The following is a 19,087-nucleotide window of genomic DNA, read 5'->3' as shown; positions in this document are numbered from 1 at the left end:
GGATAAGCGGAAGAAGATGGATGGATGGATGAGTGTATCGTATCGATAAAATCTTAACGATATACATCCCTAATGACGTGTTATCGCAATATATTGGTATCGTTTGATCAACCCAGGCCAAACAAGTAGTTAGGTATTGTTTAGGAGTGTCCCAATCCGATATTGAAATGGATTATCAGTCTGATATCAGCAAAAAATAAGTCTCTTCCATCAAACTGTCACGGGGCCAAGACAGAAAACCGTCAACAACCCATGTCGTGTATCACAGGAAACTACTAAGCAGCAGTGCATGCGACTGCGTACATTTTGATGCCTGCTGACATTTCGCTCCGCCAATAGTGCACTGGAGTCTGCATTGCTAATACCACTGAGCGTGTACTAATGAAGTCACGGGTGTAACTTCCAGGAGGGACAGCAGTATGGTGAAAGAAGAGATTAAAGCCTTCCTGGGTAACCGCCGGATCTCTCAGGCAGTGGTGGCACAAGTCACGGGTGAGTACCAACCAGCCTCACAGGCATTGTAGGAAATACAAGCAAGCTGCATCCATGTTGAACTTGTGAACATTGTGTGATTTCAAACCAAGGAACACAAGAATGTGACACATTGGTCTTGCAGGCATCAGTCAGAGCAGGATCTCCCACTGGCTGCTGCAGCATGGCTCCGACCTGAGCGAGCAGAAGAAGAGAGCCTTCTACCGCTGGTACACGCTAGAGAAAACCACGCCAGGTACACGGAACATTTTACTGCTTGTTTTGGCCCAGTGCAGAGAAGCTGATGGATTTGAAATACACTAATCTGATGCCTGCACGTTCCTCTAGCATACTTTCACTCAAGCATCTCCAGATAAATGCTGCTATTGCAGCTGCAATCAGGAAATGGCAACAGGATCATGTCTAATTTGCGTTATTGTGTTGAAGAGGGTGTGACTAAATGCAGGCACAGATTGAAGTCTCCAGCATGGAATGTAATACTCCCCTTTGATTGTTGTTCTTTCTCTTGTGACAAGATCACATCCTTCTTTTAGCTAAAGTTTGAATGACATCTGTCTAATTTGCATAATTGACAATGGCACATATTTAAAGACACATCTTTGTGTTATTATTAGTTAATATTTCCACTACAGGTTTTCTGATTGCATTACACTTATTTGTAGATGTTTGTATTTCTACCATGAATCCATAAAATATCAAGTGCCGCAATTCAAACATCCCTGGTTTATGACGCGTTACCAAAAGTCAAGTCAATTTGATGTAGATAGAAAGTTATCTGAGGGCACCTTACGCATGGAGCAGGTTTAGAACTCTGCACTAACCTCATTTTTCAGCCTCGGTCTTCATACCATCGCTCGTCATGACTCCTAGCTGCTAGTCAAATGGTGGGCGGCATACATTCTGCATGCTTCCACACACTCCCGGCGCTTGTGGAGTTGTCGGTTAATTACCGAGTAAAAGCATGACGCAAGAAACACTTTCTAGCTTTTGACAATTTAATGTGCCTGTGTACTGAAAAATTGGAATTTGGACACATTTACTATTACACCCTTAGAATCTCAGACAGAGGTGTCCAAACTACGGCCCATGGGCCAAGTGCGGCTCATACAAGTCATTAAAGAATACAAATAATAATTTCCCGTTTGAAAGTGTTTAGTAAATGTTAACTTGAAATAAAATTCTTGTAGTAGTCACTACACCAAAAAACCCAAAATAACTTTGAGAGGAAAAAAAGTACCATATTTTTCGGACTATAAGTCGCAGGTTTTTTTTCATAGTTTGGCCGGACTCCAGTGCGACTTATATATGTTTTTTTCCTTCTTTATTATGCATTTTCGGCAGGTGCGACTTATACTCCGGTGCGACTTATACTCCGAAAAATACGGTAGTTTTCCTTACTCCCACAAAACATATTGAAAAAGAAGCAAAACCATGGCCCAGGTACAGAATGTAGCGTGGATTACCTGTACTGTTAAACCTCTAGTAAACACAATGATATATATCAACACAATGTTAGCATATATGACCTCCATCAAACATGCTGGAAATGTCTGTTACAACATGCTGTAGGGATGCAACAATACTCGCTATAATCCTGTACGGCACAATCCGCTTTAATTAAAAAAAAAAGTGATATTAATCGAGATCAGATGATAATAAAAAGATAATCACGATCATTTTTTTGCCATATCGCCCAGCCTTAATCCTAACCCTAACCAAAAATCGGAGTTGAAACTAATCGTGAATTGCTGAAAGATTCATGTCCTGAAAACCGTATTTATTTTGTGAAAAATTAAAATAATCTTGCCCTTCTAATTTGATGTCATATCTGCAGTAAAATAAGCACTCCTGTGCATGTACAAACAACAAGGCAGTGTAAATGTTCTCTCCAACCAATAGCCAGGCAGCAGACGTCCCACGCCTTGTCCTCTGCAGCATGTTCCTTGGTGGATGCCTGCCAAAGCTATAACGCAGGAAACTGCTTTTTCCTTGTGATATTTATGGCCACACTGAGCCAGTGCCACACACACACACACACACACACACACACACACACACACACACACACACACACACACACACACACACACACACACACACACACACACACACACACACACACACACACACACACACACACACACACACACACACACACACACACACACACACACACACACACACACACACACACACACACACACACACACACACACACACACACACACACACACACACACACACACACACACACACACACACACACACACACACACACACACACACACACACACACACACACACACACACACACACACACACACACACACACACACACACACACACACACACACACACACACACACACACACACACACACACACACACACACACACACACACACACACACACACACACACACACACACACACACACACACACACACACACACACACACACACACACACACACACACACACACACACACACACACACACACACACACACACACACACACACACACACACACACACACACACACACACACACACACACACACACACACACACACACACACACACACACACACACACACACACACACACACACACACACACACACACACACACACACACACACACACACACACACACACACACACACACACACACACACACACACACACACACACACACACACACACACACACACACACACACACACACACACACACACACACACACTCTTCCATCAATTTTGCAGAGGAAACTGATGTCCTTTCATGCTGATTGCATAGATCTGTTAACTCGTTGGGTCATGACTCTTCAAGTGTGGTTGCAATTAAAGCTTTTGCATAGCATTTATTTTTTTCTCTGGTCTTCATTAGCGATTGACCAATTGTGTCATTGTGTTGAAGAGGGTGTGACTAAATGCAGGAATGTTTTTTTTTAACTATATTTAAAGGCCTACTGAAACCCACTACTACCGACCACGCAGTCTGATAGTTTATATATCAATGATGAAATCTTAACATTGCAACACATGCCAATACGGCCAAGTTAGTTTAATAAAGTGCAATTTTAAATTTCGCGCGAAATATCCTGCTGAAAACGTCTCGGTATGATGACGTCAGCGCGTGACGTCGCGGATTGTAGAGGACATTTTGGGACAGCATGGTGGCCAGCTATTAAGTCGTCTGTTTTCATCGCAAAATTCCACAGTATTCTGGACATCTGTGTTGGTGAATCTTTTGCAATTTGTTCAATGAACAATGGAGACAGCAAAGAAGAAAGCTGTAGGTGGGAAGCGGTGTATTGCGGCCGACTTCAGCAACAATAACACGGCCGGTGTTTCATTGTTTACATTCCCGAAAGATGACAATCAAGCTTTACCATTGGCCTGTGGAGAACTGGGACAATAGAGACTCTTACCAGGAGGACTTTGAGTTGGATACGCAGACACGGTACCGTGAGTACGCATGCAGCTGCGGCTTCCAAACATTTGATCGCTTGCCCGTACGTGCGTGCCGCTATGTGCATGTCACGTACGTAACTTTGGGGACATATATGTGCTGTATGAACTTTGGGTAGGTGAACGGTACTTTGGGCTGTGGGATTGAGTGTGTTGTGCAGGTGTTTGAGTTGTATTGGCGGGTTATATGGACGGGAGGGGGGAGGTGTTTGTTATGCAGGATTAATTTGTGGCATATTAAATATAAGTCTGGTTGTGTTGTGGCTAATAGAGTATATATATGTCTTGTGTTTATTTACTGTTTTAGTCATTCCCAGCTGAATATCAGGTCCCACCCGCCTCTCACAGCATCTTCCCTATCTGAATCGCTCCCACTGCCCTCTAGTCCTTCACTCTCACTTTCCTCATCCATGAATCTTTCATCCTCGCTCAAATTAATTAATAATAATTAATGGGGAAATCGTCGCTTTCTCGGTCCGAATCGCTCTCGCTGCTGGTGGCCATGATTGTAAACAATGTGCGAATGTGAGGAGCTCCACAACCTGTGACGTCACGCGCATATCGTCTGCTACTTCCGGTACAGGCAAGGCTTTTTTATCAGCGACCAAAAGTTGCGAACTTTATTGTCGATGTTCTCTACTAAATCCTTTCAGCAAAAATATGGCAATATCGCAAAATGATCAAGTATGACACATAGAATGGACCTGCTATCCCCGTTTAAATAAGAAAATTGCATTTCAGTAGGCCTTTAAAGTTGAGTTTTGGTGGTATAAGAAATGCTCGTGTTTTCAAATGAATGAATAATCGTGTAATTAATCATGATGACAATATAAATCCAAATAATAGGTGTATTTGCTAAAGTGTTTCTTCTTGGCACAGGTGCTACTTTGAACATGCGACCTGCACCCTTGCCTCTGGAGGACATGGAGTGGAGGCAAACCCCTCCCCCCCTCGCCACTGCCCCAGGAACATTCCGACTTCGGCGGGGAAGCCGCTTCACCTGGCGGAAAGAGTGTCTGGCCGTGATGGAGAGGTGAGGGGTTCTTTGAAGCGCAGGGGATGGATGTTTGCTCGTCTGCCTTCCACAAAGAACACTGGCAGCATGTTCAAGCAACAGTCTGATGTCCTGCCCTCGTCCTTGTGTCAAATGAATTCAATCAGTTGTGCTATTTATAGCTACTTCAACGACAACCAGTATCCCGACGAGGCCAAAAGGGAGGAGATCGCCAACGCCTGCAATGCTGTTATTCAGAAACCAGGTAAGCTTTATGTGTGCATCACCTTGCAATGATGATCTGTTATGGAGCAGGCTATTCAATGGCAAGCGATAATTTGCATTGCGGTGGCATCAAAGTGTTGCCATGTTTTTCAGGGAAGAAGCTGTCTGATCTGGAGAGGGTCACCTCCCTCAAGGTGTACAACTGGTTTGCTAACCGGCGCAAGGAGATCAAGAGACGAGCTAACATTGGTAATGTTTTTGGGAGCAACAATGACTACGTGTCTATGCACTCCTGTCTCAAATTATTGGGCTCAAAAGAAACATACTTTTCAAATTTTACCAATCAAATGTGTGCTTATTCTAATTTAATTTATTATGAATCTTAATTTATAAATACTAATCATGAAATGCAGTCATTATTAGGGATGTCCGATAATGGCTTTATTGCCGATATCCGATATTCCGATATTGTCCAACTCTTAAATGACGATACCGATATATACAGTCGTGGAATTAACACATTATTATGCCTAATTTTGTGGTGATGCCCTGCTGGATGCATTAAACAATGTAACAAGGTTTTCCAAAATAGATCAACTCAAGTTATGGAAAAAAATGCCAACATGGCACTGCCATATTTGTTATTGAAGTCACAAAGTGCATTATTTTTTTAACATGCCTCAAAACAGCAGCTTGGAATTTTGGACATGCTCTCCAGAGCATGTGGAGGTTGAGGTGGGCGGGGGGTAGCGGGACGTGTATATTGTAGCTCCCCGGAAGAGTTAGTGCTGCAAGGGGTACTAGGTATTTGTTCTGTTGTGTTTATGTTGTGTTACGGTGCGGATGTTCTCCCGAAATGTGTTTGTCATTCTTGTTTGGTGTGGGTTCACAGTGTGGCGCATATTTGTAACAGTTTTAAAGTTGTTTATACGGCCACCCTCAGTGTGAACCTGACTGTTGACCAAGTATGCATTGCATTTTCTGGTGTGTGTGAAAAGCCGTAGATATTATGTGACTGGGCCGGCACGCAAAGGCAGTGCCTTTAAGGTTTATTGGCGCTCTATACTTCTTCCTGAGTCCGTGTACACAGCGGCATTTTAAAAAGTCATGAATTATACTTTTTGAAACCGATACCGATTATTTTGAAACAGATACCGATAATTTCCGATATTACATTTTAAAGCATTTATCGGCCGATAATATCGGCAGTGTATCGGACATCTCTAGTTATTATATTAACGAAATACTAATAAAAATAGATATTTTACAAACAAAGTTACAGGAATGTACACATGATCCCATGCTTACATCTCATTGGGCGGCATGTGAATGTTTTAATGGGAACTAAATGCGATATCTGAAAGGGGTACAAATTATTTCCAAAGCAGGACCCCCACCCAGACATACAATACTAGTCCACAGCTCATGAAAAACAATATTTGTTGTTATTGTCAGTGTAAGTGGACCAAAACACTTATATTAGAAAATATTCTCATGGAAATAACTGCTGTCTTTTGATTATAATAACAAAACATTTAACTTGTTATTTAGTCAGGTGTGCTGCAGGTGTGGCCACAGTGTGCCTGCCTTGTTTTGCTCACTTGTGCTCCTCTGAATGCTCAAGGAGTTTTTGCGTTTGCTCACACACATGAAATATTAGAGGGAGCATTGCGTATGACTAATCGTCACATTAGAGAGAGCGATGGACACTGGGACTTCACATGTGGTGTGAAAAATACAAAAAAAACAACTATTTGAGAAATCAGACTAATTTAGTGCATGGAAATGTAGTCATTGTTTCACCTGTGTGTGTATAGATCTGGTACACCTCCAGGACCACCACACCCACAGCAGTGCAATAATAGGGCACCCTCATAAGCACGTGTTTGATACTTAAGACTTAGACAAACTTTAATGATCCACAAGGGAAATTGTTCCACACAGTAGCTCAGTTACAAAAGATGGAAAGTGTAAGGAGGGAAAGGATAATGTTGGTATAAAGTAGACTACAAATGTACTATAGTAGCAATAAGAAATATAACATAGATGTAATATTTACATATTATATATACAGTATATGATATATACTGATATATTATATTTTTATATAATATATACAATATAAAACAATATATTATTAATATATTATATTAATACAATATAATACAATTAATTAGTATATCTAACAGCTGCAGCATAAAATAGAGAGTAGATCCAGCAGAAAATGGAGAAAGAGAGGTAGCTAACATAGAAGCGGTCAGGTATAATGTGCGTCTTACAAATATTAAACACATCTGAAATGAAATGCGAGGGATGGAACAGATTATGAAAACAATCCAACTTGTTCAAAGGGTTCTGATCATGATTTTTCTTTGTGTTACTAATCCATTTGGAGAATACGCTCCTATGAGGGCAAAAGGAATCACAGATTTTTGGTTAATAAAAACAGAATCTTGTATTAATCAAGGAACGTATGGGAAATTGTCGTAACGTGAGTGAAATGTTGTCATTTTGACGATAAGGACTGTTTGGGTCAATCATGTTTACGTGGTGCAGCCATGCAGCCCTCCTAGTCTCCCTGCCGGCCTCCAGGACTCAGCCAGACCTCAAAGTGACCGCCTCACACACACACAAGTGTGACAAAAAACTACCAAAACTATCTCTTACTCCAAAGAGTTGAACAGTTCTTAAATGGCATCTATGTTTTAATCAGTTCATGGCGACTTGTTGTCCAAAAGTCGAGAGAAAAACATCTTGCTAATGTTGTTGACGTGAGTACTGATGTCAAGGTCGTAGCATCTGAAACATTGTCATTGTTAATTTATTCACTTGACAGCTTCTAATACTATAGTTATTATAACTTATGCATCCTTTTTACTTAAAAACCTTTACTTAAGGCACCTATTATGCCGTTATGTCACAGTAATAATTACTATGCTATGACTTGAAATACTGGGAACAATTGTCAGATGAGGATTTATATCAATATACATGTTAGCATTGTTGCAAGGCTCAGTGCTTTTTAGGTAGAATTGTGTGATACTTTATAAATAATGGTGACTTATTGGGATATGAGATATTTGGGGGGTGACAAAAAGAACAACATAGTACACCAAACTAAACACAACCTTAACATGATCCGTACCGTGGGTTTTGTGGTTGGTTCCATGGCACTCCGCATCAAGGGTTGGAATTGGGGGTTAAAACACCAAAAATGATTCCCGGGCGCGGCCACCGCTGCTGCTCACTACTCCCCTCGCCTACCAGGGGGTGATCAAGGGTGATGGGTTAAATGCAGAGAATAATTTCGCCACACCTAGTGTGTGTGTGACAATCATGGGTACTTTGTTTAATAGTTACAGGCACACAATATTCAAGTCATTAGATGGATTTGAAGACAATAAAAAAACATTAAATACAATGTTCATTAAAAAAGTCCTACACTTGTAAGGCTGATGGTCAATAAGTCAAAGAATTGAACGATACATGAAAATGAACTTGATAAATTGCTACGTCTGTGCGTGTTTCTTTTCTTCGTCTCTGGCTTTCAAAATGGTTAATTTGGCCACAATTATGGTAAACTTTTCAACAATTTAACATCGCCATTGACAAATGCTTACAATTATGTTGACACAGATGATTGTAAGTTTTGGCCTAGACAACTATTCTGCAGTAGGACGTGGACATTACATTGGTTTTAAGTTGCATTAAAACGCATTACGTTGGATTTGCCAACACCTGCAAAAACCTTGTTACAAAACATGAAGTTACACAACATGACGTCTTGCCACAGCATCTTCGTAGGACTGTAATAGTGTTGTACTAGTGTACTAGTGTCTGCAATGATGATAATAAAGCTTACAATGCTTCCTTTTCCTCCAAGAAGCCACAATCCTGGAGAGTCACGGAATAGACGTGCAGAGTCCTGGCGGACATTCCAACAGCGACGATATTGACGGGAACGATTTCAGCGAACAGGTAAGAGTAACATCTGGAGCTGCTCGCCATTGTCATATTTTCATATTTGTGGTCACAATACATCTCAGTCTATAATAGATGATCAAAATGCTGAAGAAGAACTGTTTTATCACTGCAGGCCGTACTCCGCTATTAGTAATAGTAGACGATGGTAGTGATCATCTAAATCGTATGAATTTAACTTACTGTATCATATTTAATGAATGTTTCTCCTGAAGGCGTGCGATCTGCCATATTTTGACAAGAGACCTCTCAGCCGACCGTTTGGCCTTTACCGCCTGGAGCCCACCTCACCGACACAGGTACTTGCTCATTTAGTTGTGAAAGACATGCTTGGATCGCAGCTGCTGTACAAAATGTAAAATGTATTTTTGTCGATGTGAGTTGTGCTTGTTAAGGTCATAGGGCTGTAACGGTGTCAAAATCTTACAGTATGATATTATTGCGGTATATGCAGTGATGTTGCCAGGTACGCGTCCTGCATCCCTGACACATTAAAATCTGAAAGGACGCACTAAACCGGGGGTGTACAAACTATGGCCGGCCTACGTCTTCGAATTGGCCAGCGAGACGTCAAGATTTTAGTAAGTAATCTTGCCCACAGAAAATTTGCCTTTATTCTAAAAGTCTTAACATTTTTAAGCTGCTATATTCCAGTAGGCAATATGAGTTTTTCCCTAGTCAATGACCTTTTATTATGCTCTGAATGGACCCATGCGCAGTATTTCTTTATATGACCCATTGCAAACAACCTTCCCTAGTCATGGTGCAAAAAATAAAAAAATTAATCCAACGAACACAAAATGTCAATAGACATTATAGTCTACAGGCTTATAGTCCGGAATTTTTGGTACACAGCATTAAACGTGCACACTGAGTGCAAAGTAAGCTTAACAATAAAAGCATGTTAGGTTTGACATTGTAGTCAGCATATACAACACAATTAACGCAGCAGCTCTGCTTGATGAAATAATAAAATATATGAACACAGAAAGTCCACATCACATCAAAAACTGTGAAATATTTTTGGGGGGAATTAATACATATTTTGGGTTTCTTTGACGGGGCAAAAACATGAAAACATATTAAACATTTATAAAGGACGTATAGATTTGAAGTTGATCTAGAGATTTAAGCGGTGAAAGTAAAATACAAATAAAAAGTATAATTTTTAACACTGATGAGTGGGCCCTTTTGGATCCCCAAGAATTTCAGTGAGATTTGTTTAAACTGTCATTACTCATCAATGTCGGTATGAATTATTGACCTATATAAGGCTCTAATTACCTGACATCAAATATTCCACTTTGAAATCTTTTTGGGGGAAAAGATTGCATGTTTTGTGTTTTTGCCATAAAAGACCGGGTTTTCACAAAAAGGGCATAAAACATTTAAAAAAAAATAACTTTATCGACAGATAGACCTGAAGTTGATCTAGAGACTTAAGCGTTACAAATAAAAAAATAACCTTTGATTTCTTGACTGAGACCCTTACGTGTCCCTTGGACCAAACTTGAGGGGAATCTAAAGGTAAAAAAAATATAAATTATAGATTGCATTGGTTTTGAAAATGAAAAATGTCCGCATGTTTAGATTTTTCAGTGGAAAAATTTTGGACCCCCCTCATTTTAGACGTTCCTAATTTGATTCACGCAACATTAATATTGAACTTTCATGGCTATATTTATTGCCTTTTTTAATAACCAATGTAGTCATACAGCAGGAAGCACATCTTCAAAGGTCTGCAAACATTTAGAACACAACCCATAGGGGGAGCCACAGAGTTCTGCAGGGAAAACATGCTTTTATTTTGAAACCACAGCGCCTCAAGTGGTGACGTACGTACTTCCCACCAGGAGGACAGCGCCGCCCACAGCGAGCACCAGGACCCCATCTCCTTGGCTGTGGAGATGGCCGCCGTCAACCACACCATCCTGGCACTGTCCAGAACCGGAGGAGTCCCTGGCGACATCAAGACCGAGGCTCTGGAGGACGATTGAGCCGCGCAGGAAAGTTGTGAGGGGGGAGGAAGCGGAAAGAAGGGGAGGATTTCAAGAAATAATGTGAAAGTCCACACTAACCTGATATCTAATCAAACCACTAAAGACAAAGTCTTTAAAATATGTGGAGGGAAGAGAAGAGCAAAGATCTGTGGTTCTAGTCCTTGTTCTAGTCCCTTTACTTTTCCTGACCCACACCCCTCCTTTACCTCCAAAGCCTGGTCGTCTGAGCCGGTTCTCTCTCAGTCTAACTCAGCGTCAACTTCAAAAGAAAAGGTGTACTGTATATAAGATATTTGGAACTACACGTGTGCTACCTAGCTACGGTCGGTAAGGTTGTACTTTTGCCTCATCCTTCACCTCAAGCGTGACGACCCACCTGAGAAGTCCAAAAGACTATTGTCTGCTACCTGGTGGTTGTTTGAGCCCACTGCTTAATGCAGGAGTGTCCAAACTACGGCTTGCAGGCCAAGTGAATTTGATAAAGTCCGGGGGTGTTTCCAGGTTAGTTTTAAATATCAGACTATCTCGATTGCTGCAAATTTTCCGTCATCGTGTGGTCAATGTGCGTAAGTCAAGTCAATGACCATGAATTGCAGTTTCAAGTGAGTACAGCACAGCATCAACTTATATGACCCAATCCAGACAACCACTCCCAGTCATGGTGCAAAAAAAAAAAAAATGCAACCAACTCAAAAAGTCAACACACATGCTCACACATAACACAACCTGCCCACTAAACTTTGTGGATATTCTAAAAAAAAAAGTCCAAACACAAATTCAAAATGACACCCATTTAAATAAATTACAAAGCATGATGGGGAAAAATGCAAAACACACTCTCCACGCTTATCCATGTTTGGTGCATTTTAGCTGCTTGATATTTCTGATTGATTGCACAACTTTAAGAAGGTCATAAATAAAGGACGTAAACAAGGTAGGAGTCCAACTTTCACATACCGTATTTTTCGGATTATAAGTTGCACCGGCCGAAAATGCATAATAAAGAAGGAAAAAAACATATATAAGTCGCACTGGAGTATAAGTCGCATTTTTTGGGGAAATTTATTTGATAAAAGCCAACACCAAGAATAGACATTTGAAAGGCAATTTAAAATAAATAAAGAATAGTGAACAACAGGCTGAATAAGTGTACGTTATATGAGGCATAAATAACCAACTGGTATGTTAACGTAACATATTATGGTAAGAGTCATTCAAATAACTATAACATATAGAACATGCTATACGTTTACCAAACAATCTGTCACTCCTAATCGCTAAATCCCATGAAATCTTATACGTCTAGTCTCTTACGTGAATGAGATGAATAATATTATTTGATATTTTACGCTAATGTGTTAATAATTTCACACATAAGTCGCTCCTGAGTATGAAAAAAAACTGCGACTTATAGTCCGAAAAATACGGTACTCTTAATATCTAATAATTTTGATTATTAATCATATATACACTATATTAATATAATTTGTACACATATGTATAGGCTATATATGTATTGTTGCAAGTTTCTTTAGCCCAATGCGGGCCCCCCCAAGTCAAAAGGTTTGGACACCCCTGCCTTAACACTTCGGTCACATGCAGGATTCTCACAGGAATGAGGCACAAATACTACCTTACCTACTGTTTGTACTCCAAACACTCATCGTGCAATTACTGGTAAGAGAAGCTTCCGGATGAATGGAACATTTGATTGGCAGGCAGTAGTGTTCGGTCCCTTTCGTACCCCATACCAACCCTCCTCTTAGATGACTAGATTTGTAAGCAATCTATATTATTTACCTTAGTTCTGTTAGTCCTTGCAACAGTTCAACTTGAAGGAGAAAAAAAAGCAATTTTAGTTCCGGTGTACAATAATGTGGCATTAATTGCAATGGCAGCAAAAAACAAAACATACAGGAAAACGTTTCTGTCTATTTTTCATAATCCTTATGTGAGACAAGAACACACCTCTTTTTAAAAAGTAAAAAAACAACCAACACATTTTTATAAACATGCTATAAGTATATATGTCATGTAGTAACATTCATCATGCTACATAGCATAGCAACATTTGCTACTTCCTTGTCAACAAGACTACTAATCATGGCAGACTTGAGAGACAACAAAGACTACTTTAGGACACATGATGATCCAGAAACATATATTTTTGAGCCCGAATATGATCTACAAGTTTTAGAAGCTGCAGCAGCTTTAGTCAAACACTAAGAATTATTGCTAAGTGCTAAACAAGAACATAATAAAACAATCACTTACTCTACAATGTCTGCTCTCACTGGGGTAAAGACAGATGGGATGTTTATATCTTTCAGCACTTGCATTCCCCGTTTAGATGAGGACTTCGACATAATCACCACTCCATTGGTGAAAAAATGCTGCCAGCAAACAAGCATCTGGCTAAGTCTTTCTTGCGATGTTGTCTAATGTCTCTAATGTTGCTAATATTTTTAGCAAAGCGCGTGGAATTTTCGATGTTGACCAACTAATTGCTGTGAGCTTCTGCCGTACACATGTGAGATGCATGATTATTCATCTAGCGTTAACTTTGGCAAACTGCCAGGCGATAAAGCTGGTGGTCGTATGAGCAATGTGAGCAAGACTGTGTCCCTACGCCAGAAAAGTAGTTCCTTAATGTTAGCCCCTACAATAACAATTTAGCTTTAGCTTAGTTAATATGCATGTCACGGAATGTACTGTAAATAAAACATAGGTGTTTATAGGCCAAATAATTAATCACATGACCTGCATTGTCAGCTGCCTCTTGCTAGCAGATGTTTTACGATTTAGAAGGCACTAAAATATAAACATATGTTCTTGTCTCGCATAAAGATGGTGAATGATAGACACATTCCAAAGAAGTGTAGTTTTCCTTGAATTAGAAGTTGCATTAGCACAGTTGCATGTGTGTTCCTGCATGGACGATGATGTCAATAATGGAATCTTCTCTGAAGGTGCACACATTCAACTTCTTCTTTAGACTTGTTGACTGTCAACTCTTGAAGAGAGGATCATTTTTATTCTCACTTTGACAGAAAAAAGTTGTCTTGGGAACTTGATTGTGGGCAAACATGGTGTGTCAATGTGGTAGGTCAGAATCCTGGGCAGTGAAGCATCCATTAACGGTCAAGTGTCTTGCCCAAGGACACGTCAGCAGTGACGGGTGGTCAGGAGGCGGGATTAGAACCGGTAGCTTGCCAGTTATTGGACAAGCATTCTACATTCTGTCCTTTTGAGACACCGCTGTTAAAGTAACGTAGTTGGCATGGTTGTCATGGTAACGATGCTAATCGACATAGTTGTTATGGTATCGATGTTAGCTGACATGGTTGTCATAGTAACGATGCTAATGAACATAGTTGTCATGTTATCCATGTTAGTTGACATAGTTGTCATGGTAACGATGTTAGTTGACATAGTTGTCATGGTATCCATGTTAGTTGACATAATTATCATGGCAACAATGCATGGTTGTCATGGTAACGATGCTAACTAACACAGTTGTCATGGTAACGATGCTAGATGACATGGTAACGATCCTAACTAATATGGTTGTCATGGTAACAATGCTAATTAACATAGTTGTCATGGTAACGATGCTAGATGACATAGTTGTCATGGTAACGATGTTAGTTGACATAGTTGTCATGGTAACGATGTTAGTTGACATAGTTGTCATGGTATCCATGTTAGTTGACATAGCTATCATGGCAACAATGCATGGTTGTCATGGTAACGATGCTAGATGAAATTGTAACGATGCTAACTAACACAGTTGTCATGGTAACGATGCGAGATGACATGGTAACGATGCTAACTAATATGGTTGTCATGGTAACGATGCTAATTAACATAGTTGTCATGGTAACGATGCTAGATGACATGGTAACGATGCTAATTAACATAGTTGTTTTGGCAACGATGCCAGTTGACATTGTTGTCATGGTTGCGATGCTAATTGACATAGTTGTCATGTTACTGATGCTAATTGACATAGTTGTCATGGTAACGATGCTAGTTGATATGGTTGTCATGGTACTGATGCTAGTTGACATGGTAATCATGCTAGTTGACATGGTTGTCATGGTAATCATGCTAGTTGACATGGTTGTCATGGTAACGATGCTGATTAACATAATGGTCATGTATCGATGCTAATTACATAGTTGTGGTATCAATGCTAGATGACATAGTTGTCATGGTAACAATGCTAATTAACATAGTTGTTATGGCATTGATGCTAGTTGACATAGTTGTCATGGTAATGACGCTAATTAACATAGTTGTCATGGTAACGATGCTAATTGACACTGTTGTTATGGTATTGATGCTAGTTGACATAGTTGTCATGGTAACAATGCTAATCAACATAGTTGTCATGGTATTCCATCCGATGGTAATTGACATAGTTGTCATGGTAACAATGCTAATTAACATAGTTGTCATGGTATTGATGCTAATTGACATAGTTGTCATGGTAACAAGGCTAAGTGACATTGTTGTCATGGTATTGATGCTAATTGACATAGTTGTCATGGTAACAAGGCTAAGTGACATAGTTGTTATGGTATTGATGCTAATTGACATAGTTGTTATGGTATTGATGCTAATTGACATAGTTGTCATGGTAACCATGCTAATTAACGTAGTTATGGTAATGTTGCTAGTTGACATGGTAACGATGCTAATCAACAGTTCTCATGGTATTGATGCTAATTAACATAGTTGTTATAGCATTGATGCTAGTTGACATAGTTGTCATGGTAATGATGCTAATTATCATAGTTGTCATGGTAACGATGCTAATTGACACTGTTGTTATGGTATTGATGCTAGTTGACATAGTTGTCATGGTAACAATGCTAATCAACATAGTTGTCATGGTATTGATGCCAATTGACCGTTGTCATGGTAACCATGCTAATTAACATAGTTGTCATGGTATTGATGCTAATTGACATAGTTGTCATGGTAACAATGCTAATTGACATAGTTGTCATGGTATTGATGCTAATTGACATAGTTGTCATGGTATTGATGCTAATTGACAGTTGTCATGGTAACCATGCTAATTAACATAGTTGTCATGGTATTGATGCTAATTGACATAGTTGTCATGGTAACAATGCTAATCGACATAGTTGTCATGGTATTGATGCTAATTGACATAGTTGTCATGGTATTGATGCTAATTGACAGTTGTCATGGTAACCATGCTAATTAACATAGTTGTCATGGTATTGATGCTAATTGACAGTTGTCATGGTATTGATGCTAATTGACAGTTGTCATGGTAACAATGCTAATTGACATAGTTGTTATAGTATTGATGCTAATTGACATAGTTGTCATGGTAACCATGCAATTAACATATTTATGGTAATGTTGCTAGATGACATGGTTGTCATGCCAGCGATGCTAATTAACATATTTATGGTAACGATGCTAGTTGACATGGTTGTCATGGTAATGATGCTAGTTGACAGTTGTCGTGGCAACGGTGCTAATGAATATATATGACATGGTATTGATGTTGATTGACATGGTTGTCATGGTAACGATGCTAAGTGACCTTTAGTTCATTTCAGCTGCTTCCATGAAATGATATCTTCTATTGTGCTATTTAGGATCTGATCGGAGGTTTGATGAACTAAATCTGGCCTGTATCGAACTGATACCGACACCGAGCATCAGATCGCGGCCTACAGTCCCCGCCCCCTTTTGGGAAGTTCTCTTGTTGTGCCGTTGAATGCAGACTTTGCCCTCCATCAAATTCCAACGTGATGACTTTGCCCGTCAGGACTGAAGAATGCTGTTTTTATGAATAACACAAAGTGGAAAACACGCTGTTTTAGTCATTTGAGGAACTTTCCTACCACTTTTGATAGTTTTGTGGTGATGACATCATCACAGTCGATACCATGAGCTCATATTTAATATGCAAGTCCCACTGAAGGACAAACCTTCCTGACGACTTGGCATCTTCTCAGCTAAACAAAGCAAATGGCATTCTTTAAACCACGATTGTCTCCTATTAAGTCGACTCTTCGGATTACTAAGACACGTGTTACTATTAGTATTTCATCTAACCGCGCTAAAATACACACTGTGGCTTCCTGTCCAGTGCAAAGGAGATTTCAAAGTAAAAGCACGGCAGTATTAACCTGGTTTCTACCACAGCATCAAAGTAAATGCACACTTTTTTTTATTTTGTGCTCTTCTGCTTACTTCCGAACTCCAGAATGTTCCCCACACAAAATGAACACACCTTTTCACCGGAAATCTGAAACAGGAAGTGCGAGACAAATTGTTTTCTAAACTGTTCTCTAAGGAGTTTCTCCCAAAGTGTGAATGTTTCCTTCCACTATTTGTGTGCCAGTTAACGATGTGGAATACTGCACAGGTGTTCAAACAGGATGAAAATAGAGAAATCCTCTTGAAGGCTAACGTGCAAACTGAAAGAGTGATTAGGGTTGCCATATTTTAATTAACACTCCTCGTTTGTGGCGATGACCTCCATGCACCTTACTGCGTCTTTGAAGTGTTATTTCTCCACACGAACTCGTCACCTTAAGCTAACGTTGACAATTGTCGCTTGAAAATGAAACATGAGCAAGAAAAACACCAAAAAATAACTGCGGTGCGGGTCCTTCACAATAAAAGTAGAGTATTATTGAGATGTTCGCTACAAAACAAAGCGTTTGTGTGAACAAAATGCGTCAAAGATGGAAATAGTTTGGCCAGGAAAAGTAACTTTATTGTACATTTTTGCCTTTTATTGTTGTCTTCATTAACACGGGAGCATTTCTGCATCAAATATTCTTTAGAAGACATATTTGGATGCGTTGAACTTGGAGAGTGGAGTTGTTGGATGGACGATACACCAAAAGATATTTGGAGAATGAAATGGAAGCGTAGTCCAGTCAGTAGTCGTGCTTCTTCTGCTCTGCCGGCTGCGCCAGGGTCTCCATGTGACACGCCCCTGTTGCGCAACACCCGATCCCCATCCAACTCAAAAGCTACTTTACGTTCAATTTGACTGTATTGCCCATTTTGGAATTTAGTGCCTTTTTTGGACAGTAGACTGTTCTGTAATTAAGATATGTAGTATATATACATTTTTGTACAGTTTCTTTGTTCATTTTTTCACCCTGTGTTTTAGTATGGTATATACACACACACACACACACACACACACACATAAATATATATATAGATATATATATATATATATCATGTACAAGAGAATAAAGCTATATCAATGAAAGCAGATCTGTCTCACGTCGTGGATTCAAACTGAATATCGACAGTAGAATTTCAAAAATGAGTCCACCTCACATGTCAGCCGTTCACCTTTCCCTCATTTGAACCGCGGATCCTCAATGTCGGCAGCACTCGTGCAGCCTCCATCGTTTTGTGTTGCCAGCAGTTCACACGATACTGGCTTGTGTACTTTTCTATACTGTAATGCAAGCAGTACATTGACTCTAAAGTGCAGTACATTCAAGTGCAATTGTATAGTATTATGAAGATCTACGATAATAAAAAAAAAAAATCGTACTTAAATGTTAGACGTGTGCTCGCTTTTGTGAGATACTGTGTTGTATATGTATTATTTGTATGTATATATACATGTATCTATATATACATATATGTATCTATATATACATATATGTATATATATATACATATGTATCTATATATACATATGTATGTATATGCATATATGTACGTGTATATGTACATATATGTACGTATATATGCATATATATTTACGTATATATGCATATATATGTACGTATATATACATACATATGTGTGCATGTATGTATTTATATATACATGTATGATATACATATATGTATGTATATATGTATATATACATACATATATGTATGTACATATATAT

General features: G+C 39.4%; 1 protein-coding gene across 4 annotated transcripts in view; it reads left to right on the top strand.

Annotated features, from left to right (window-relative positions):
• The window catches only part of LOC133623927 (homeobox-containing protein 1-like), a 61,499-nt gene extending 43,387 nt beyond the window's left edge, over window positions 1-18,112 (top strand). The window contains exons 3-10 of one of the 4 annotated variants that reach the window (XM_061987421.2): window positions 407-492; window positions 617-727; window positions 4,843-4,996; window positions 5,140-5,222; window positions 5,336-5,431; window positions 9,069-9,160; window positions 9,379-9,462; window positions 11,017-18,112. In XM_061987421.2, coding sequence (XP_061843405.1) covers window positions 407-492; window positions 617-727; window positions 4,843-4,996; window positions 5,140-5,222; window positions 5,336-5,431; window positions 9,069-9,160; window positions 9,379-9,462; window positions 11,017-11,160 — 850 coding nt within the window. In that variant the 3' untranslated portion in view covers window positions 11,161-18,112. Of the gene's footprint in view, window positions 1-406; window positions 493-616; window positions 728-4,842; window positions 4,997-5,139; window positions 5,223-5,317; window positions 5,432-9,065; window positions 9,161-9,378; window positions 9,463-11,016 lie in introns of all 4 variants that reach the window. The other 3 variants (XM_061987420.2, XM_061987419.2, XM_061987418.2) reach the window with 3 other exon arrangements.
• Window positions 18,113-19,087: the final 975 nt, after the last annotated feature.

This window comes from Nerophis lumbriciformis, linkage group LG26 (assembly GCF_033978685.3).
Source record: "Nerophis lumbriciformis linkage group LG26, RoL_Nlum_v2.1, whole genome shotgun sequence".
NCBI classification, from domain to species: Eukaryota; Metazoa; Chordata; class Actinopteri; order Syngnathiformes; family Syngnathidae; genus Nerophis; species Nerophis lumbriciformis.
This window is presented reverse-complemented; position numbering and strand designations above follow the sequence as displayed.